A 24928-nucleotide genomic window follows, 5' to 3' on the forward strand; every position below is an offset into this window, starting at 1 on the left:
GCAAGCAGACATACCTTCTCCTTCTTCTTACGTGTTTGAGGATGGTTTTGGCCATCCTGCACTTTGCCCAGCAGATCAGGAAAAGCCAGGGGCCTGAGAGAGCGTGACCGTGGTGCTTTAGTGTAACGGAACGGCTCCATGATGCTAATGTCCCGGCCACACCGCACTGAGCAGAGAGAACGAGAGCGCAGCCGGCCAGCCGAGTGGATACTGTTCACGCCAATCATTTTTGAAATCCGGAGCTGAGATTCGCAACCGTCCTGAAGAGCTCACAGTTATCGCTGAAGTTTAGAAACAACTCTCGTGAGTGAAAACTTCTAAAGAATGATGGGAGCTCCTTTTTCAGTTGGCTCACAGAAATCTTAGAACCTCTCTGGAGAGGTCAGATGTTTGATTATGAATTCAGTTTTATGCATGAAGAAAGAACAGCGAGGGCAAACCTATGAGTTCCATCACAGGGCAAACTTTCTTTTCTTTTCTGAGAAAAAGCAGCAAGAAATTGAGGAAAAAGAAAGAAGTGGTAGTGACAATATCCTGCTGACTCCCTGTTTTTTTTTCCATTTCACTGCAAGTTATTTTTAATTATATAGGGTATATAATGGTGCATGTGACGAATAAAATCTTGACTCTTGAATCAGAGATGCCACATACATGCACAGCTGACAATGCACAAAGCTGGCACACTTGCAGGTTTGATACAAATTAAGCAGACAGTACGGTGACATGGCACAGCATAAGAGAAAATCAGACATGCACACATGTCCAAGTGAAAACGAACAAAAAGTGCAGCAAAAGAGTGAGACTTCAACTCCAGTCTCTACTCACAGCGGCATCCCAAAACTCGCTGTGACGTCACAGTCACTCCCCCCTTTTGGACAGGGAAAGAGACATCAAACGAAAGATGGAAAGGCATAGAAAGAGGACAGGCACTGCAGGAAAGAATGTAGGCACAAAGCGCTGATTTGGTTGCTCTATAGTGGCATTGCAGGTTTCCTCTAGATCACCCTCTCCCTGTCTTTTCCTCCATAGTGCTCCTGAAGTCTGCATATGTATCCTTCTGTAAGTGCCGTATTTCCTTCCTTTATCCAAGTTCTCTCACTTTTTGTTGCAATCTCTTTATCACTTCTTCTCTCGTGCACGCTGGAGCTTGATGCTGTGTGCATAGAAAGAACCAGAACACGCTTCACATCCAAGCCTTTTTTTTTCTTGTATCCTCTGCTTTCCTCTCCTTCCAGTCTCCTTCTTCCTCTGCGCAGAAGACAGAAAACGGACTGAATTGCACTGAGAAGGAGATCTGATGTGGGAGGAGTACTCCCCCTCCCTCTCCCATTCTCTCCCTCTCCCAACATGTTCTTCTCTCAGCCTGGCCAACGAATCGCAGGTCTCCAATCTGCTCTGGTCCCGCCTTCTGCTGAATGTCAATCAGTGCGGAGTCCTGGCTTCCCCAACACAGCGCATCATACAGCAGCAGCACCACAATTAACCTGTTGCTCCGCCCCCGTGCATGAAATTATGTTGCATCAAATTCAATTGAATGAATCTTTCATTCACAGCAGGTTGAAAGAATCTGCTCCTGTGCTAGGTGTGCATGTTCAAGGATACAACACAGGAGTAAGTTCATGATGTAATTAGGACAATGGGTCCACAGCACTGACATAAATAGAGATTCTAGCATAAATGTGGATGCATATATTTCCTTCTCTCTGCTCATCAGTCTCTCGCTTGTCTCTGCGTTCTCTCTCTTTCTCGAACCTCTTCTTTCTCTTCTCTCTCTGACAGCTTAGGGACACCGGGTACTCTGCAAGCTCTATGAATCTTGCCTTAGTCAACTGTGACCTGCTTCTGTGTTCCCCATCACCCAGCTGGCAGGCAGCATGTTGCTCTCCCCACCACCACCACCACCACCATCACCATATGAGCACCAGTTCTCAGCATGGCAATGTGCCAAGTCAGAGTCACTTATTGGCACTGCCGAGCCCCAAGTTAAACTGTAGGCTGTAGCAGTTCCAAATGTATCATTCATTCATTCATCTTTCAGTAAGTGCTTTATCCTGATCCAAAGCTTATCCGTGGAAGAGATTCCAGTCCATTGCAGGGCACCATGCACACACATGTTCATACACTCATTCACATGTAGGGCTAATTAAGTGTAGTCAATCCACTTGCATTCATATTTTTAAGACGAGGAGGAAACCAGAGATCCTGAAAAGGGAAACTACTCAAGCTTAGGATTGAACCAGGGACCCTGGAGATATATATATATATATATATATATATATATATATATATATATATATATGCACACACACATCATATATATATATATATATATATATATATATATATATATATATATATATATATATATATATATGTATGTATGTATGTATACACACACACACACAGTATTCCAGGAAAACAAAAATAATTAATTAACATTTTGGTTGAAAGATTTAATTTTTAACAACCCTAGGAACCCTGTAATCGTTCTTGCTCATTTTTAGGAATGGTGCCAATAATTCTAGCGGGAATTGTCACGCTGTAAAATGTAGCATGTAGTATTAAACTATAATAATCAGGTAAATATAATGAGGTAAAGATGATTCAAGGGCTGTAGTACAGACACGTCACAATTCCAAACCTGTGAAAAAAAAAAAAATTAAAATCTCAGTCCTCTATTAATAACATATGGAGCTGAATCTTTATGTTGATGAAATGTATTTTAAAGCCAGAGCAGTGGTGAGAAAGCCTGTTTAGCTGTCAGTGTGGGCAGTGTGATAATGTGGTACAGCTCTCGACTCATATTTGCATATCTTCCACAACCTCAATCCAGGAGACACAGAAAAATTACACTTCGCACACAATAAGGTATGGCAGGAAAACAATTTGTAGTTTGGAAGAGGTGGGAAAGGGAAGGAGGGGGAGACAGAGGAAGACCATGATAGAGATGGAGATAGAGAGATTTGCAGTGCCTTTATGGCACCACCATGACAAAAAGCTCATCTCAGCAGGCGGTAGCCAAATTCCCATCTGTTACAATCCTCTGTCCTCCCTTCCTCCCTTCCTCTTTTCAATGAAATCAGAAGCCTCACAGTCCCTCTATACTGAGCTACACACCAACGCAAAGCTTCACCTGTTGCCTCATGAACATCGCCACACATTTCTTGCCTACACTCCAAACTAGTAGCCATTCTAGGAATTAGTTATTAGTTATATGAATGGACGAAATCAAGAGATAACAAGAGATCCTGTGTTTTTCTAGATGAAACTGACATAAGAGCTCTGTGTATAATTTAGTACCTACTTATTTGATGCTGACATCATCTTAGTAACTGGGCAACCCTCGAAAAGATTCTGTTGCCAAGAAACATGAAACATCAGCGGTGTGATGGTGGTGTGCTTTAAGACAGTTTGCATATTGTGTTTAATAACAGATCTGTGTCATGTCAGTCCACATGACATGCATTAATGGAATAAAATAAATCAATAAATCAGATTCAGAATCAGAATCAAACCAAAAAACAAACCAGTTAAGGCCCAGATACGGATACCCAGTACTGGTTTGCTATATATAACGTGCAAAACGTTGAATTCCAGCAAGAAAAAGAAAGAGAGACCGGCTGGAATAAAAAGAGAGACGGAGAAAGAGAGGAACGGAGAGAGCACAGTACACGAAGAAGCGAGGTGTCAAGCTGAGTGGCAGAATGTTCCAAAGAGCACTCAGTACTCAGTGCATCAGTGTCAGCGCCACAGGCAGGTCATATACACACACCATGTGCACAGACAAGTGCAAAGAAACAGATGAGAAAAACAAGGAAGGACAGAAGAGAAAATGGCATATGTGATATAAAAATATATAGAATAAGGTGAGTATAGAGAAGTATAAAGGCAGTGTATCAGAGAGCATTTCTACAGATTATAGATGAAACGATGTAGAAGATGGGAGATAGTTTAAGAGCATGAAGGGTAAGACGGGAGAGCAGTGCCCTATTCGGACTGGATTTATTTTACATAGGGAGATGGGACAATGTAATTATTATCAGCGTAGCTCTTGATTTTAGTCCTATCAGAATCTGTCATGTCAGTAATTTTTACATTTTACATTTTTTTTTTTTACAAATGTCACATTCCTGTGCCCGGAAAAATTACACTGTCTTTCATCTAGTATAGAAGACCAGCAGAAATAACCCCAGGAAAAATATATCCCTTCTGAGTTGATATACCATATGGCCAAAAGTATTTGGACACCTGATCACCACATCCATATATGGGCCTTCCACAAACTGTTGCCACAAATTCAGAAGCATGGAATTGTCTAAAATGAAACCTGTTCCAGCATGACAATACACCTGTGCACAAAGCGAGGTCCATACAGTCATGGTTTGCCAAGGTTGGAGTGGATATAGATAAATGGTAAATGGTCTGCACTTATATAGCACTTTTATCCAAAGCGCTTTACACTGTGTCTCTTTCACACACACATTCACACACCAATGGTAACAGAGCTGCCATGCAAGGCGCTAACTTGCCATCAGCAACGTGGGGTTCAGTGTCTTACCCAAGGACACTTCAGTATGTGGAGTCATGTGGGCCGGGAATTGAATCGCCAACCCTACGATTAGTGGACAACCCTCTCTACCACGTGAGCCACAGCCGCCCTAAAATCAGATCCCTGATTTTAACCCTACTGAACACCTTTGAGATGAACTAGAACGCTGACTGTGCACCATGTCTTCTCGTCTGTCATCAGTGCCTGACCTCACTATTGCTCTTATAGCTGAATGAGCACAAATCCCCACAGCCATGCTCTGAAATCTAGTGGAAGGCCTTCCCAGATGAGTGGAGGATATTATAATATCATTATATCATAAGGGGGACTAAATCTATAATGGGATGTTCAACGAGCACATATGAATGTGTCCACATATTTTTGGCAATATAGTGTACATTGGTTAAGATTACATTATATCCAGCGGGAAAAGATGTGTTGCACTTTTTATTCTGTGTGAAGACACCAAGAAGCACTATTTTCTAATATCTCCCATCAAAACCAAACAAAAACTAAGTTTAGAGCACAGCAGAATAAAATATACATCACGTTTACAAGGACTTCAGAGAAGTGTCACTTCTTGGTTTTATTATATACTTGGTTTAAATTATTGAGCACAGGTATAATCAATGTGCATGTCATGGCCTACTAATGATCAAGCATGATTTGCACAGCAAAAACTTATAATGAACATCAAACTGTTTCTTTTAAAGATATGAGGTGTAGTATACCTGGTACTTTAAGTGTGACAACCATGCATACATCATGAAGACAGTCCCATGTCCGTGACTTATACAGAGATTGCTTATCCTGTGTGAACTGATGATAATTACTACAGACATCCTCTAGCAGCATTACTTAACAGACATATGTCAGGACAAAAGAGGGGGCGGAAGGTGTTGGTGTTTTAGAGGGATGGTGTTTCAAAGCGAATGTGTGGGAGACAGAAAGAAACAGAGTTGTTTGTTGTATGTGGCGGGGGCCCACTGTGATTTAAAAACCCGGCATGACCAGAGTGGTTCAGGTGCGGTCATAACGTGCCTGTTCTTTTTGTTCACTGATCTCGGTAATCCTGCTGGAGTGATAAAAATAGACTGCCTTTTTCACAAGCACACTTGAACACAGGAGGTTCAATGCCGACTCAAACAAATCCTCTACTGTGCAGATTGCAGATCCCAACATATCACACTCTTATTGTGTATTTATAATTAGACTGTGCTTGAAAGAGGTGGGAATCACCACACAGAACAATTACATCACCCACTTATCAGCACAATTGCTCTTTCAAGCATCTAACTCAAAACATTAACAGCCTGTCATCATTACTGTGCTGCTGATGCTACAATCAAAACAAAACTGGTCCAATTAGTGATTGGACACGTTGGTTATTTAATGTGCCTTATGCATTGTTTTGTCATGTTAACACTCTTTATAGAGTATGTAAAGCACTGTATGTTTTTTTAAACTGAAAATGCATTAGATTATTATTGTATTATAAAAATGGCTTATTTACCTCATTCAGTGCTTATGATCTGTACTTTTAAGGTCCAATAAAAGTTTATGGAAGGGAAAAAAAAGCTATTACGATGTGAGGTTCCATATTTCAACTACTGCATCTACAAAATCATAGCATGAAATCACTGACCATCAGTGCAAACTGATATCATTATCTTCCCTGTAGCAGATTGCATCTTAAACAGCCACCCACACTGGCTTTCCTACACACACATGCTAGCAGATTAATCACACCATCGGCTTCTGCACATTCTTTATCAAGTCACCTTCCTGTTGCTAGGTTCAGCTGTTATTATTCTGCACTGTGTTTTACATATTGCACTCTGCATGTGAACATACAGTAAACGCACCACATCACTGACTGATGATCACTGCTTAAGTCATTATGCAATGAAAAGAGAAGGACATCTTTATCATTTTTACCCAATTTCAACACAATTTGTCTCAAAGCAGCTTTTACAGAAATCTAGATGTAGATTGAGATTCCTAATGAGCAAGCCAGAGGCAACAGTGTAATCTCCCTGAGATGACATGAGGAAGAAAAAGGACTCGATAGGGAGCCCATCCTCTTCTGGGTGTCACAGGATGGTGGGATTCTCAATCATTACTGTATACAGGTGTAAAAGAGGAAAGACATGTATTGAAAGGATGGCTGTATGAGCATCATAGTCATTATGATTATAGCAGCAGTTCTTAGGTACAAGTCTATGGTATCTGGATGAGATTATCCACTGAAGAAAAGGTGAGACTTGAGCACAAAGTACAGTATTTTTAGGAAGTGGAAATCTTTAAGGCATCTGTTTGAGACCACCCATAATAGCAGAACATTTATCACAAGTGAAGAATCTCCAAACAGAGCTAGTTTTTCGCTATTGTATGACAGCTAAGAACGTGGAAGGAGAAAGGCTAATGTGTATTTCCTCTCCAACAAATAAAGCCAAATTCTGTTGCACTGCCAATTTACAGTCATGTGAAAAAATAAGTACACCTCAAGGAAATTGTTGGCGTTTTTGACATATTTTGACAAGCAAACATTTGATCATTTGATGTAAACTTTTGAAACAGTGCCTATTAATAAAATTGATATGCTTGAACAAAACCACTAGGAAAATTAGGTTTTTCAATCATTTATTTAACAGAAATATCAATAGATTGTTCTGTGGAAAAAGTAAGTACACCCTTGGCCTCAGAAGCTAGTATTACCCCCTTTAGCAGAAATAACTTCTTGTAGGTGAACTGCATAATTGTCCAGTCTTGCTGGAAATTTTGACCACTCTTCCATGCAATATTTTTCCAGTTGCAAGATGTTTGAGCGTTTTCCTGCATGCACTGTCCGTTTCAAATCCCCCACAACGTTTCAATGGGATTCAAATCCAGGCTTTGACTAGGCCGTTCCATAGCCCTCCATTTCTTATTTTTGAACCATTCCTTGGTGGATTTGCTAGTGTGCTTAGGATCATTATCCTGTTGAAAGGTCCACTTTTGGTTCAACTTCGGGACAGATGGCCTCACGTTATCTTCAAGCACTCTTTGATATGATGCAGAATTCATAGTTGAATCAATGAATGCATGCTGTCCAGTCCTTGAGGGAGTGAAGCAACCCCAATCCATAACATTTCCACCACCGTGCTTCCCAGTTGGTATGACGTGCTTCTCCTGAAAAGCTGTCTTTGGTCTGCGCCAAACCTCTCTGCTGTTACTGTGGCCAAACAACTCTATCTTTGATTTGTCTGTCCAGAGCACATTATTCAAAAAGGCCTGGTCTTTGCCTATACGCTCATAGGCAAACTGTAGTCTCCCGCCTCAAATGCAGGTTAAATTTGTGCAATCTCTAGAAGCATGCACTTTGACACCAACAGTTGCAAGCCTTACTTTACTAGCAGATCCTGTGATGTAATTTTCAGGGTACTTGGAGACAACTTTTTCCATCAGATGGTCTGCTCTTAGGCTGAATTTGCTGGGACGGCCTGTCCTGGACAAATTGGCAGTTGCCTGAATTCTGCACCATTTGTAGTTTATTAGGTGCATTGGCACCTATTTGTATATCTTAGTTTTCTTCTTATTATCATTATTCCCTACTGGGAGTCTATGGCAGCCCTATGAACCATAAGTAGGAAAATTATGAAATTTTAGTTTGAAATTTTTTAGGAAAATTTCGTATCTGGACCACTATGGGCTCTCTATGACCAACTCTCTAGCGTCAGCACTAGTTCAAAAATGCACTTTTCAAATGGTTATAATTGTTGATCACTTTGTCGTAGAGAAAGGAAATTTAGTTCATCAGATTATTCTCCTCATGTTGATCACAATCCATGTCTTACATTAAGACTCCACCCATTACAGTAGTTACCATTTTGAAATATACAGTATTCAGTTTTTTCACTACTCCTTGCTAAAATTTTGTCTAATTATTACCAACATTGGCTCAGATGATCATTGGACAGAGCTGCACAAAAGTGACTTAACAGAACTTTGATATTCATATTTCTTCAAAAGTTACGATATCGCAAATTTAACAATGTTGACCCAAAATTGGATCAGAGGTTTTATCTTGGACATACTTTGATCAATCATAATGAAACTTGGTACGCTTCATCAGCAGCATGATCTGAGGGAACATGCTGAATTTGAGACTAGCACCACCCACACCTACCTAAGATTACAAAATTATTATTTTTGCTTATAACTTTTGAAAACTTTGTAAGAAAATTATGGTGTCCTCGGATTCAGTGGGTCAAGGCGAATCTGTGGATAACAATTTTGCCAGGATCGGACAAACTGCCTTTCCGCCATTTTGAAATTTATTATATATTGTAATATCTTTTAAAATATTTGACATATCAGCAAAAAGGGATCATTCATAGCATGTTCTCTAGGTAACTGAGTCAGTTGGTGAAGATAAAGGTTTGTGTAGAAAAAAAAGAAAAAGAACCAAAACTGTAATGTAACTAACTCTGGAACATATATAAAAATTAGCAAAGAAAAAAAAATGACTGACATACAATATATATTCATACAAATTGAATTTTCCTTCAGCCATCATAGCGCCACCATCACAACACAATATCCACATAGCCTCTGTGTTACTTTACAGCAAGCATCAAAAACAACACAAGAATTATTATTGGCTTTTCCAAAAAACTTTTCCTTTCAAGCTCCTATTATAATCAATAACACAAACACCAGCCACACACATTAAAGGTTTCTTCCTGTGTTGTGTTTACTTCACCTGCTCTCCACATCTAAATTTACAATGTCTCTGTAAAACACTGTGTCCCTATTGCACCATGTTACTTTGTGAGGGGGGAAAGAGAGAGAAGTTAGCAGTTCTGTGCATCTCAGGCTTTGCCCTATAAGGCTGAAAGGAATCTCTAGGAGGGGAGTACATCAGACTGAGATGGCATGGTTTTCTCCCATATCATTTGTTATTACAAAATTCACAGTTGATTGCGTACCGAAATCACAGAAATCAAAATCAGAGTTGTGATATGACAGTTTGTGTAACACTCAGGATTTGTAAATTCATAAACAGTGAAAGGGAACACATGCAGCTTTCCTTGCATCAGTGTGAAAAATGAAGTGTATGCATCTTTTTGTGGGGTGTGTGTGTGTGTGTGTGTGTGTGTGTGTGTGTGTGTATGTGTGTGTTTGCATTTACCAACCTTGAGGACGTCTTTGGGGAAATCCTGCCCATCATTTAACCCCTCCAGGTTGCCTATGAACTGCACACATGACATCCTCTTCCCCACGTTCTGAGCAGGACAGAGAGATAGGGAGCTTTAAAACAGTTGGATGCATTTATAGTGTCTGGATCACACCTCTCCTAGTGCTGCACGAAAAAGACCTCATCACAAATTCTAATCATCTTTCAGTGTGATTGCTCATACTCACATGGCCATGTAGGTCTGTGTTCAGCAGCATCAGAGCGCAGGTCAGAGTGTGGACACTGTCTGCAACACAAACACACAGCATGAGCAACAGAGCTATCTGGTGGCACAATGATGGTGTTACAGTCTCGTGTCAGTGAGCTTTTACACCCACACAGCGTGTGATTTACCTTCATTTGGTATAGTGTTTGGGTTGCACTGGAGGTATCTTCTGGAGAAATGGGACAGCACTCGTTCTCTCTCCTGTGTCTCACCCATAAGAGCAAACTCTCTCAGGAAAACTCTGCAGAAAGGAGACTTATCATTATATACTGTATACACACCGATGAATAGGACTAAATAGTACAAGATTAAGTGTAATTCTTTATAAACATCTAGTTGACATTACTTCACGATAGTCCTTTCTAACAGTCTAACAGGACATTTATTATACTAACACTAGGTTGCAAACATGAAGAAATACAAAGGAGGCAGAAAATGTGGTATGTATATGATCTATCCAACTACTTTTTTTGCACCCAGTTGACAGTTTATTAGGTACACCTACAGTACTGTGGAAAAGTCTTAGGCACCCTATGATTTTTGGTACAAATTGTGTTATACAGCAGATATTTATTTGATGTATTCTGTTTTATTGAGTCAGTACAAAAACATTTTTTAGATTTCCAAACATTACTTTTCCAAAAAATAATGTTACAGAAAAATGTATGCCAGTGAACAAAGCAACACATTATATAACAGACCACAATTCAGACAAAAACATAATGAAGTCTTTACAAGCAAAATAAAGAAGCAAGTGCATAGAGTTGGGGTACTTGATCCTGGACTCGGACTTGAATCTGGACTCGGTACAATTATGAACTCAGACTTGTCATGCACTCAGGTAAATCTGTACTCACACTTGACACGGATTCTGAAATTTTGGACTCGGGAATTTGGGCGGTCTGATAGAAAAGGTTTTATGTTTTATGCTGTTTAACACTTCTAGATTTTGCAGTGGTATTAGGCAATCATCTTTCTAAATAGCCTCTAGTCACCTGTGTGAAGTTGGCCCCCACCCAACGCAAAACGTCGGCAAAATAGTCTCAATTGTTTGTGCTTCGTTTGTGCCGTAAAAATTTCCGTTTGTGCTGCTTCGGTTCTGGATATATAAAAAGAATATTTATAGGTCATTCTGGGGCATAATTCAATGTCTAATATTTTAAAAACAGAAGCAGCCCAAACGAAACTTTTAGTGGCACAAACCCACAAACCAGCACAAACGAAGCACAAACGATTGAGACTATTTGGAGTGAATTGGAGCGTGTGGGGGGGCTGAGTGACCGCAGAATGACCTATAAAAATTTTCTTTTAATATCTCCAGGACCGAAGCAGCACAGACGAAAATTTTTATGGCACAAACCAGCACAAATGATTGAGACTATTTGGAGTGAATTTGGAGCGTGTGGGAGGGGGGGGGGGTTGAGTGACCGCAGAATGACCTATAAATATTCTTTTAATATCTCCAGGACCGAAGCAGCACAAACGAAAATTTTTATGGCACAAACCAGCACAAACGATTGAGACTATTTGGAGTGAATTTGGAGCATGTGGGGGGGGGGGGGGGTTGAGTGACCGCAGAATGACCTATAAATATTCTTTTAATATCTCCAGGACCGAAGCAGCACAAACGAAAATTTTTATGGCACAAACCAGCACAAACGATTGAGACTATTTTGCCGACGTTTTGCATTGGGTGGGGGGCCAGCTTCACGCAGGTCCTCTAGTCCAGTGCATTACCCTATTCACACTGTGACGGAGTCACTTTGTTTGTCTATGCAAACAGATTCATTCAGATACAGGAAGTTGACCCCAAAAAGCTTTAGCCAGGAAAAATGACATATGGTTAGTTTTTTAATATGTTTTAAAATGATCATAACTAATATACTCTACATATTCATGATGCCTAAATGCATATTTTTATCTTTAAATGCTCCTACCTCAGAGCCTGATCCACACTCATGCCTGCAAAGTTGAAATAACTCAGGTACTCCTCTGCCACCATCCTACTGAAATCATTACTACAGGCAAACAGAGGAAAACAAAAAGGATTACTTGTAAATGCTTGCGGATTTGCATTTGGGAATAAATCCAATTTGGCATTTAACACTCATGTCACATGATAGTCAGTTGTTTATCTGAAACAAGAAGATCTACAATCCACATATAAAACAAGTGTTTTTCAGAGAAGAGAGGAAGGAAGGATGGGATGCTTACTTTTTACTCAGGTGTCTTGCAATGTCGGATCTCCTGAAGCCGTCCAGGTTGTAGAGGCGTTTGGCCAGCAGTTTGGCAGCCTGCAGGCCAGCCTGGCTACCATTGACAATGTTGACATTGCTGCCCAGTGCCAAGCACTGTGCCTCCTCGTGGTCAGATTGTGAGATAAGTCCTGATGCTCGTTCCCTGAGGATGAAAACAAAAACACTAACAGTAAGCCAAAGCAATGTAATTTGATTTAATCTTGAATAATTTTTAGGCTTATCCAAGAGGTTTCATCAGTTCTAATGAAAAATAAGAGGAAGAGCTGATACAACACCACCACAGACAACCCTCAACACACACACACAGACATGCGTGGACACACATGCTTTGGGATCCTTATTCCCCAGTGTTATTTAATGAAACAGCTGTAGAAGCATACAGGTTTATTTTGTCATGGTGTGTTTTTATATGGGGAGTTGTTTACAGTAATCATCACCTGTTTGGCATCTAAACTCACCCACAAGGACACTTCTCTCCTCTGTCAGACTGCAAAAATACTTGTAAAAATGCTAATCACAAGAATCCATTATCTCGTAATTAGCATCCATTTTAATAGACCTCTTTGGTGTTCCAAATAGGGCGCATTCCCACCGTGTATGATAGTCTCCGGATCCATCGTGACCCTGACCATGATAAAGTTCTTAGGCCTATTGAAGATGAATAACTGAATGACTGTCCGTGGCATCAAGCTTAGTGTTATATAAAATAATTGATCACAAATGACTAATAATGAAATACACAGATAATACACAGACATAGGATGAAGCAAAAGAGGTGACATGGTGTTATTTTTCGAAAAGGTGTGGCCACAAAACAGCATATTTTGGCTGCAAGTTAAGTTTCTCAATATCCATAGCATGGCCATGAAGTACTTAACTTATGGCAACTGTTTATTTTAAAATATGTGAGACAGAGAAGTCAACTGGAATGAATATACCATTAGTTCCCATTACCTTAAGCAAATTCTAAAAGGGAACAGTCTTTTGTGCCTACTCCCGCCAAATAATTAACTTGAGGCCATGTATCAAGTATGAAGTTCCAAGATGTATTAAGTCATGGGCTCAAGTTACCCAATTCTTGGCCATGATTTTGGCTACATGGCTAATGGCTACAACATTATAATTCATTGGTATGAGATACATTTTGCTGTGAGTTTCTGCTCTCAAAGTCTCAATATATTATCTTTAGTAGGCATACCTTATACATACATACATACATACATACATACATACATACATACACACACATACATACATACACACACATATATATATATATATATATATATATATATATATATATATATATATATATATATATATATATATATATATATATATATATAAAAAACAGCATGTCACAGGTACAGCACCATAACATATAGCTATGGATAGAAGTGTTCTAATAAGTTCAACTTTAGTGACTCTGATGACTTCTACATGGAAGCACACAATGTATGAATACAAAATACATTTACAGCTAATTCCTGTTACAATGGATCCATTATTACTTTTAAATAGATATAGTCACTGGACAAAAAGTGAACAAACAAAACTTGGTCCCCTTACCTTAATAAAACCATCTCACCTCTGTGTAGTAACTTAAATGTAGTTCTGCTACACTGCTTCTTGATTGCACAACCCTTAGCCATCAAGGCACAATACTTATGATTTACTATTGGCCTATTTCTAACAGGATAGTCTAGCAGAAAGGCACAGGAGGGAGGGGACTCTGAGAAGGAGTAGCAGAAGAGGAGGGAGTAAGTTTATTCTTAAAACAATGGGTTTGAGGGCCTCTTTCCAGAGCGGACTGAAAATTCAGAAGACCAGAAATATCTCTCTCTCTCTCATAGCTCATAGCTAGGGTATGGAGGCCACTCTAAATGAGGGTGTAATAAGCAGACACTCCTTTTCTTTCTGTCTTTCTGTCAAGATGAATATCTGGACCTGCCCAGCTGACAATACCATAGTTTACTCCATCGTCATTATATATCAATGATTCATCCTGTACTTGCTCTAAATACCCAGAACTTGTAGATTAACATTCTTAAACCGGTCAGAGAGAATTGTTTGGCACTAAATAACAGCGTTATTAGTATGGCTGTGATGCAGCTGGTTTCCCTAAGAAAGCAACCGGCCTACATATGCCCTCTCCTTAAGAAATGTCTCCTCCGCAAACACATTCCACAGTCACCAAGGAGATCTTTACACACCCACACAAATTACGGCCAGACTGAAAGCAGGGTTGTACTGTTCTAACATGATGTCAATAAAAAGGTGTAGGTGCCGTATTCTGAGCAGGAATTATTATTAGTTGTCCGGCCGGCTAGTATAAATGGGCTAGGGGGCTAAGCACTCTCTATATTTCAAGAAAAATACACATATAAAATAATGTTCACATTTTGCCATCCACATCGTCTCATTCATTGTAAACAAATGGCTTGAAGTGGATTTTGTTAACTCGCATGGAGTCATAAGGAAAAACATAAGAGCACATAAGAAGTAAAAGCTGGGGCTGATTGTACTACAGATTCACAGAACTTATGGTTTATAGACATGTCAGGTGATTGTGGTTCATGAAACACTTCCTAGATTTTGTGCGCATTAGGGCTGATCTATTTAAATTTGACTTGCTGTCATACACATAACACGTCATCAGCAGTAATTGAGCAACATGTGAAATACACTGGTGGGTGTAAACATGAACAGGGTGAATTACAGAGTAAGCACACATCACCCAATCAAAGTACAAATTACACAAAGGGACAAACTACAGAACCAGAATTTTTGTGTTCCTCGGTTTGAATGAAACAGCTGGCTAAAAGTGCAGCTTTTTGGAAGAGACGTGATGCAAAACCCAAATGTTGCTGTCTATCTCTCTTTCAATGAGTGTAACAGTGATGAGACTCCATAGTGTATATGTCTCTACCATAGGATTGATAGTAAAGTAGTAACATTTAAACCATTAAAAACACAAACCATTCTCTATTAAAGCCGGTAAGAACTAACAATATACTATTAAAAAGCCAAATACATACAGTACTGTGCAAAAGTCTTAGGCACCCTATTTTTTTAGTACAAACTTTGTCATAATTTTTTATTTTATGATTTCTACATTATCAAGTCAGTACAAAAACATTTTAGATTCCCAAACATTAGTTTTCCAGCACAAAATTAAACGTTAGGAAAAAAAATTTGTATGTCAGAAAAGAAACCAGCATATTATATTTACATATATTCATTTAGCAGATGCTTTTATCCAAAGCAACTTACAAATTACAATTTATACAACTTACAAATATATTAAGTGGTAAGAGACACTTTTCAGAGAAAAAACATAATGAAGGCTGCTGGATTTTACTGCAAAAATAAGAAGCAAGTGCGACAGTCACATTCTCCAGAAGAACCGTGGCTGGGTCTGCAAGATGTTCAGTAAAACTTACTGTACAGCTCATTTCCTTATAAAACTGCACTAATTCGTACCTGAAACGACTTTTTTTTTTTTAAAGCAAAGGGTCGTCGCACCAAATATTGCCTTTGTTTTATTTATTACTGTTTAGTGCTCTTCATAGTATTTTATTTTAATGGAGAAACAGTTACTTTTATTATTTTTGAAGGCATCTTTGCACTGCGGCATTTTTTTTTTTTTTTTGCATGTGTCTAAGACTTTTGCACAGTACTGTATGAAATGGTGCAAAATATATTATTCCCAAGGTTTTATACTGTAAAACTAGCAAATTTAGAATCTTGTAGTGTTTCAGCAGTTCCTGACTGAGGATTAAGTAAGCTGGAGAGGAGAACATGGACAGCTTAGGAAACCTTTTTGTTCACAGGACATTTTGTGTAGTATCATGTTTCTGCAAGAATTACAAACCGGTACCTAATAGCACTTTCATCCTTCAGTCTGTTTGGCTAGTTTAAATCCCACGTGAAACTGATACCTTTAGTTAATTTTCTATTGTGTCCTAATTTCCTTTCTAGCCATACAGTATTTAAGTGGACCAGAAACAACAAAATATTGATGGAAGCAGGTGGGGCTAGAAATGTTGGCTACTTGAAAACATATTTCATTCATTAGCAATGGCAGCTTGTCCATAGGGGCAGGTTGTACTTAAGCAAGGTGAAGTGCAACCAGAACTAGTATCTAGCAAACATCACATACACTTAACAAATCCTTCACAGTTCCTTCATGTCACACAGAACCTCTACTCACCGATAAACATCTGGCAAGGGAGTATACAGGTATGGATCCTCCAATGCTCCGCCTCCCCAGCAGAGCAAATAGCGAGCCATATCGTTAAAACCCCGCCTCCTGACATGCAGCTTAATGTCTTGATGAGATCCTTAACCAGCACAGAGCTCACAGGCACTCATCCTCTCTTTGGCTTGTGATCCACGCAAAAGCACTAATCTTACAGTTTATTCCAGAGCGTCATTTACACCATTTAATCTCAGTTTTATCTCCTGTTGCTCCTCCGGTGTGGCTTTCTTGGTTGTTGAGCTGGTGTCTGATCTCAGCTTCAGTTCCTGTCCCACACTATGCAAACTGTCATCAATCCCTTTCTGACTGCTCATCTGTTCTCTCTAACCTTCTCTCTCTATATCTGTCTATCTGGGTCTCTCTTTTACTCTCTCATTCCTAGGCTAGCAAATTTTCAGCTTGCTAGCCTACATGCATGTGTGTTTTCCTCTGCCTGTGTACTTCTCATCAGCTGGGCTATTTTGTGCTGCTGGATGTTATGCATTTCCTTTCACTATGCAACTACTCAGCCCCTTTCCCTCCTTCTCTTCCTTTCTTTGTTACTGCCTCAAGTCCCTCCCTCTACTCAGCCCAGTCTCACTCAGTTTCTTTAGCAACCTTTGGCTCTGCAGAATCTAACCTGGATATGAAGAGCACAACTGGGAGCAGAAACATGTTGGTCAACATAGATGTCTGCGAACTGAAAGTAACCTAAATAAAAATAAATGATAGCTTGAAAGGTTGTGTCCAATGCTCTCTCTATTTAAAACCCTGAAATCACATGACTCTGGAAGCTAATCTCCCAATCTCCTTGGAGACCAAGTGGGCTTGGCTGAGCTCCAGGTCTCACTGGACACTGGACAGGAAAAGCACCAGAACGGCGGAGCCAGGTGTCAAAGCAGATGGGGTCAAATATCAGTTTTTCTGGGCAACTCATAAATCATGGGATGACATATTAAAAGAGAAAGAAAAGTCACAAATTTAGCAATCCCTGCAGACCTCTTCTGCCTCCCTTAGGATATAAACCATGCTGGCTGATCTGTACTCAACTCTCCCAATGAACAGGAAGAGGACTGGGTGTGAATCTGAAGACCTTTATTTCAGCGACACAAGCCGTGACCCCTTAAGGATCTTAAACTGACATTCCCAAGGAAACTTTTCTATGATGGATGGAATTTATAGCCAGGTCACATCTGACTTTAGGGCCTTACTACTGATCACAGTAACCCTGCTGCATTTATTTTACAGCAGTTTAAAAATATAATAGTTGATCAGATTTCATTTATTGGCACTGCACGATCATGTCATGCAAAAATAGTATAATTTAAAGATAGTTTAATACCAATCCTTTTTGAACCACATCGCTCTTCCTACTGCTCAAAATATCTTGATGCAATGTAGAGACAACATGTGTTTATACTTCCATCTGCTGGGCAACTCAGAAAAAAGCATGACTGTAATTTTATTAGTCTAGTAGCCTGTATAAGATTGTCACAAATCAAGACACACTGAAATTGGCACCATACACAGATGTTGGAAGTAACAAAGATACAATTACTATGTTACTGTACTTAAATTTGTTTTCTAAGTATCTATACGTGACTTTTCTTTCACCTAATAAGTTTGACTTTTACTTACTACATTTCAAAAGGAAGAAAATCTCTACTTTCTACTCACTACTTTTTCACAGCACTGCATCACTACATTTCTGTATAATCACATATTTGCTGTCAAATCAGACAACAAGTAGTTGATCTAAATTCTGGTCAAACCTAAATTTGACAATTGGCAAAAATGAGACCTAATACCCAAAACTCATAGACAGAAATGTTAGAACATTTAGCATGTCATGAATAAATTCTGTAAAGGCATCATGCATGGTCTTGTGTTTGTCCTGAAAGCTTTATATCTGACATGTTCTTTTATCTGACATGTTCTCAGTCTCACACCCTTAGTTTCAACTAGATGCCTTGTGAACTTTTCTGGCATGCTTTCTTAAGAAAATTGTTCGCCTCCTAATCGCACCTGTATTTCTATCAGTTTAGAATACTTTTCAATCCAAATAATGTATTTGTATACACTTACATCCCAAATAGAAGTACTATCCTGGTTGAGATTATAAAACCCAAACGTTATAACATTGCCAATGTTTTCATGTATAATAAATGCCTGCATTATCTCCACTATTTTAGTGACGCAGTTGACCTTTGAGAACATACAACCCCACTTCCAAAAAACTAGGGACACTGTGTAAAATGTCAATAAAAACAGATTGCAATGATTTGCAAATCTCATAAACGCATATTCACAGTAGAACATAGAAAACATATGAAATGTTTAAACTGAGTAAAAGTACCATTTTAAGAAAAAAATACGATGATTTTTAATTTGATGGCCGAAAAACGTCTCAAAAAAGTTGGGACAGGGCAACAAAAGGCTGAAAAAGTAAGTGTTACTAAAAATAAAACTGCTGGAGGTTAATTGGCAACACGTCAGTAACATGATTGGGTATAAAAAAGAGTATCTTAGAGAGGCAGAGTCTTTCAGAAGTAAAGATGGGCAGAGGTTCACCAATCTGCAAAAACACGTGCCTACAATTTGTGGAACAATTTCTGAATAATGTTTCTCAACGTAAAATTGCGAAGACTATGAATATCTCATCATCTACAGTACATAATATCATCAGAAGTTTCTAAGAATCTGGAGAAATCTCTATGGGCAAGGGACAAGGGTGAAAATCAATATTGCATGCCCGTGATCTTCGGGCCTTCAGGCGGCACTACAGTAAAAACAGGCATGATTCCGTAATGGAAATTACTGCATGAACTCAGAAACACCTCCAGAACTCATTATCTGTTAACAGTTCACCATGCCATCCACAAATGCTGGTTAAAGCTCTATCTTGCGAAGAAGAAGCCATATGTGAACATGATCCAGAAACGCTGCCGCCTTCTCTGGGCCAAAGCTCATTTAAAATGGACTGAAGCAAAGTGGAAAACTGTTCTGTGGTCAGACGAATCGAAATGTGAAATTCTTTTTGGAAACCATGGACGCCGCATTCTCTTAACTAAACAGGACTAAAGGGGATTTTTATCAGCGCTCAGTTCAAAAAACCTGCATCTCTGATGGTATGGGGGTGCATTAATGCCTATGGAATTGTGCCTATGGCAGTTTGCACATCTGGAAAGGCATCATCAATGCTGACAGGTATATACAGGTTTTAGAGCAACATATTCTTCCATCCAGATTCCATCCCATCTTTACTTCTGAGAGACTCTGCCTCTCTAAGATATGCTTTTTAAACCCAATCATGTTACTGACCTGTTACCAATTAACCTAATTAGTTACAAAATTAGCTGTTTCCAGCTCCAGCTGTTTCTTTTTAGTAACACTTACATTTCCAGCCTTTTGTTGCCCCCCCCCCCACACACACACACACTTTTTTGAGACGTGTTGCGGCCATCAAATTCAAAATTACCTTATTTTTTTCAAAAAATGGTACATTTCCTCAGTTTAAACAATTTATATATTTTCTATGTTCTATTGTGAATAACATATGGGTTTATGAGATTTACAAATCATTGCATTCTGTTTTATTTAAATTTTACACAGCATCCCAACTTTTTTGGAATTGCGGTTGTACATTATCTTAAAAAATAAGCAAATTACAGAAGCAATAAGTGCTGTGTTCAAACAAATGTCCTTTTGACACACACACAAAACTGTTATAACGGTGTATGCCAGTGCATACATCTGGACTACCGTCTCTACTTTGAATCATTAATGTGGAAAATGCATATCAAAGTCATAAACTCATTCAAGAGCATTTGGGATGTACACAGTTCATAAACTGAGATAATGCATCGTTCCTGAACATAAATGACACCAATGCTCTTATAAAAGATTTACCATGCTTAGTAAACTGCACTCCAGTTTCTCACTGACCTTTGTGTCATCGCTATGTTAGACTTAGATGAAATGTGGTTCTCAGTGGGGACACTGTCTGTTAACTCACTCTCCTCTTCTGACATGCACTTGTCTGTTCCAGCCAATGCTTCAGAAGTGCTAGGGGTCAAAAGGCTAGGAGTGTCAGGCTGTCTTAGGGGAGCAAAGCTCAAATCTATGATTTGCTTGGCACTCTTACAAATCTGGCTCTGTATCTCAGGGGTCAATGTTGGGAGGTCGAAGGTAAAGATGGTTGGGCCACTGGAAGCCATGTCTACACTGTCCAGGCTGCTGTAAGAGGTGCCTTTGGCCCGGTGAGATTCCATAATGCTCTCAAAGTGACGGCTGAAAGAGTCAAGGCCATCTGTGGAGATCCTGCTAGGACTTTCCACAGTTATGGGAGACTTTAGAGCAGTATGGCTGTCCAATAGGCAGTTCTGGGAACTATTGAAGGAAAGAGCAAAAGAAAAATATTTAGAAAAGGCCTTCATAAATACCAGTTACATTTACTTCTTGCAAGGATGAAAGAAAACTGTATTAAAAATGTACAGTAACTGAGATTGAGATTGTTTTGATATTTTTGAATTATCCCAATCTCACCCTTCAATCAAGCAGCTGAACACCTCATCTCCCTCCTGCACAGCTTGCTGTCTCTTCCTGTCACAATGCATCCTCACACTTGCCCAGCTCACCATCTCTTCATCCTGCAGCTGTTCCTCTTCCTCACTTGTCTGCGAACAGAACAGTCGCTCAAAAGGACTGCCACTGCTGGTGCCAGAGGTAGCCAGTACACTACGGTTGCTGCTGATTGCTGAGTCCATTTCCTCCTGCTCAGCTAGTATAACTTCGTCAATGTCTGTCTCTCTATAACAACGCTGGGGAACTGCATCCAGGTCAGTTTCTGAGTATTTGATAGTGCGCCTAATGATGCCAGTCTTAGGGGATGAGCCCAGTGCAGAAGACAGTGGTGAGTTGACCGGTTCCATGTCCACCTGTTGAACATCACGGCTGGAACTATCCTGGATCTTGAATTCTGGTCTGTCACTGGAATAAGGTGCTGTGAACTCACAAGGAGACTCACTGGAGTAGCCACTGCAATGTGCAATGGAGGAGACTGGAACTTTTTCAGGAATTGAGGAGAAAAAAAAAAGTCAAATAATGTGTCTAGTAACATAATTACTACTGGTAATCTTTAGGAATATTAGCAATTATCTTATACATTATACATATGACTCTCTGTTGTTCTCACCGGTTACTCCATGGTGGACTTCTAAAGGCTTCCCAAACAGGAACTCCCATTTGGCACGAGCAATCTTTTGAGAGTGCAAAGAAGGACCTAGCAGTGATGATCCATTGTCCATCTAGAACATACAATTAAATAAATTGGTACTTTCATTAACTTAAATTTTGAAAGCTGGTTAAGTCAATAATTACTTTTATCCTGTGCTGATATAAAAAGCATGATAATAGATAGATGTACTGTTCGACAAATATGTACAAAAATACTGATATCTCACATGTATGGCTGTGTTCCCTGTGCCACTGCATCTCCGACTGCTCTGACTGGATGTCACTGGGGAAAAGGAGTCTCTTTCAGGCTGAATGACCTCCACCAGACTGCCGGTAACTCCACTGGAACTTTGGGATAAAGCACTGTTCTGCTCCCCACATGTCAGGCCTTCAACTCTTATCTCTTTTTGTGCTGGCACCATAAAATGGATTTCTTCAGAGCTCAGAACAGTTGTGTCATTTCTGCTTCCTTTGCTCAACATAACTAAAGGCATGCCTAATGAATCTCCAACTCCAACGGAGTTCTCCTTATTGGCGTTTTCCCTAATGCTTGAGAAATGTGGTTCTGTCGAGTGATATTGAGAGGTTGATTTGACTGGTGTATTAGTGTTAAATTGTGTGCAGAGTCTCATAATATCTGGACTGTCTCTAAGACCACAGCCATACCTTACATCATAGTGTCTGTCTTCTTGCCTGGGTATGTTGTTGTCTTTTGTATAATGAGGGGATTGGTGTTGAAATGAAACAGGACTGTTCTTCCCTGGAATTACTCTTCTCTCTTGTTGTGGCTCTTGGATTGCAGCGGTAGTAATTACACCCACTCGGTGCAAACTAGCACAAAGTGCTGGGGATCTGCTTCCACTGTAGGACAAATGTGGGGAAACCCAATCTGAAGAATATCTTGTCTGATCTGGCTCCTTTTCCCAGTGTTGGTCCTGGGCAAAGAGATTGCGCTCTGATGAAGTTCTTGGGGCAAACTCTTCTGTAGACTGGTGTCCTGACCTTGTACTGTCTGACTTCACAGTATCTGATAGTGATGAGGTAGGGGAATATGACTTCCTGCCTTCCAAAGGCTTTGTGGCTCTTTCTACTAGGTTAGGGGTCATTTCAGCGCTTGACGCAGACAAGATACTCTTCTCACCATGCAGTTTGTTGCCTCTGGAAGCTGGCTGATTTGAGGAAGAGGTTAGGCTAAAATTAACTTTGTTGTTTTGCCGGGGACTTGTTTTTTGACCTACTCTCTGCTTGTGTGGTGGTTGAGAAATGGTCTTATTTGGAATTTCATGTTGAATATCTGTAGGCCTGCTGGATGGCAAAGTTGGGCTATGCCTATACCCTTGCCTAAGAGTCTCATCACTCTTCCACACTTGCTGGCTTGGAATTGCTTGAGATTGGACATTGGTAGAGCACGATATGACATAGGGCTGTCTAGCATCACTAGAGAGCTTGTGAGCTACTGGGTTCCTTGGAATACCATAGAGAGGCCGGTGTTGATCAAGATCTACTAGATGTGCATTAGCAGGCAGAGTTCTGGCAATGCGCGAGACCACAGGAGATCCAGACCATGAATGGCAGCGTTGCTGTTCTCTATGCATAGTGCCATAATTTCTATCAGGTCGATTGGCAGTTGCCAGTTGGCGTCTGAGCTGTGGGGAACCAAACTCTTCCAAAGCACGATGGGTAGCATTTCTTGCAATTGAGTTTAACATATCATGCTGGAAATTGGGTGTGCACCTTGGTTTGATCACTGAGCCTGTCAAGGTATTCTTTGAGTTGGCATTACAAAAGATTTCCTGCCTGTTGAACCCTGCTGGGTCACTGAAATTTTCACTGAAGTGGAAGGGAATCGTTTGATCATTAAAAGCTTTTCTGAATGGATTCTCTGGCTCATTTTGGCCCAATATGGTATGATGACCACCCACAGACCTGATATTAGCTTTTTCTATATAGCTGTATGTAACAATTGATCGTTTTCCTTCACCCACTTGTCTGTAGATCTTTCGAGCACCACTAGGTGTAGGTGGGGCAGTAAAATGTCCACAAATTCTAGAGTCCCTCCCACAGAATGGCTCAGTCTCAGTAGAGCGAGTTTGTGACAGAGTACTTGTACCTCCTTTAAGCTCTGGTTGAAGGGCAGAGAGCAACTGATACATCTTGTCATGAGGCAAACGTTGTCCATGTTGAGAGGTTGTCTGTCCTTCTCCACCTGGATGGATTTGTAAGCTGACTGCATGCCTGGATGGAGATTTACTTGTGAAAAGGCCCTGTGTACTGTTGCCCACCTTATGTAGATCCCCAGCTGGAGGCACCAAGCTACGTGGAGTGTTCAGGGCTTCATGCTGAGACTGCGGGAAGACGTCTGGCCCATGTACCATATTTTTCAACTCTTTCCCTTCTTCATCACCCACAGATCTCACCTCCACATACAAGTGGAGAACTTTCCCTGAGTTTGCCATGATCCTTACCTGGAAACCTCATGGATGACTTCTAGTTCTGTAACTACCAGATCATTTACACATGGCAACATTGCTACTTTGGAGTGGGGTAAGTACCCTTAACACAGAAGGTACTGGGAAATCATCACCAATTCATCTTCCAAATCATCTGTCTGAGAAAAAGCAGTGCACACAATTAACATTTGTGCTACAACAGAAATGGATTTGACATGTCACACAGGGTTCACAGTTAAACTAAAACGGTTTCTGAAGCATTTGAGTTGGTGTAACCAAAGGGTAATTTATAAAGTTAGATAAATTGACATGAATGAATTAAAAAAAAATCCCTTGTCTTGTGTCTTCTTTCATGTTGTACTAAGCTCCTCCAATAGGGTTTTGGCTTGATGGTATTCTTAGCCGCTGACCTAGTGAACTAGTATGAGGAAATGTTTGGATAAAGATTACAATGCACTACTGTGAGTCGTTCTGGATAAGGGCATCTGTTAAATGCGGCAAATGTAAATGTTCCAGGAAACATACAGTGTGAGGGTGGTTTCACAGCTAAGCCTGGATGTCTGCCATGCTTTATGCAGTAACATTTAGCCTGCGCTGATGCACTTAACAACAGTCTCTGTGGGAAGAGAGGGAAGGGGAGTATGTCCTCTTTAGCAGTGTCCCAGACACACCTATCCCTATCTAACACCTATCTCTCTCACACTTTCTTTCACCATCTATGACATTATTGGGAACATTATATTATAATTAGA

General features: G+C 40.0%; 1 protein-coding gene across 2 annotated transcripts in view; it reads right to left on the reverse strand.

The window, feature by feature from the left end:
- psda (pleckstrin and Sec7 domain containing a) overlaps positions 1 to 17051 on the reverse strand; it is a 32596-nt gene extending 15545 nt beyond the window's left edge. Inside the window, exons 1-6 of one of the 2 annotated variants that reach the window (XM_053621800.1) lie at positions 16465 to 17051; positions 12208 to 12393; positions 11931 to 12011; positions 10122 to 10234; positions 9956 to 10014; positions 9727 to 9816 (exon numbers count right to left, since the gene is read on the reverse strand). In XM_053621800.1, the coding sequence (XP_053477775.1) occupies positions 9727 to 9816; positions 9956 to 10014; positions 10122 to 10234; positions 11931 to 12011; positions 12208 to 12393; positions 16465 to 16544 (609 nt within the window). In that variant the 5' untranslated portion in view covers positions 16545 to 17051. Of the gene's footprint in view, positions 1 to 9726; positions 9817 to 9955; positions 10015 to 10121; positions 10235 to 11930; positions 12012 to 12207; positions 12394 to 13820; positions 13918 to 16464 lie in introns of those variants that run through there. The other variant, XM_053621799.1, reaches the window with a different exon arrangement.
- Positions 17052 to 24928: the final 7877 nt, after the last annotated feature.

This window comes from Ictalurus furcatus, chromosome 3 (genome assembly GCF_023375685.1).
Source record: "Ictalurus furcatus strain D&B chromosome 3, Billie_1.0, whole genome shotgun sequence".
Taxonomy (NCBI): Eukaryota; Metazoa; Chordata; class Actinopteri; order Siluriformes; family Ictaluridae; genus Ictalurus; species Ictalurus furcatus.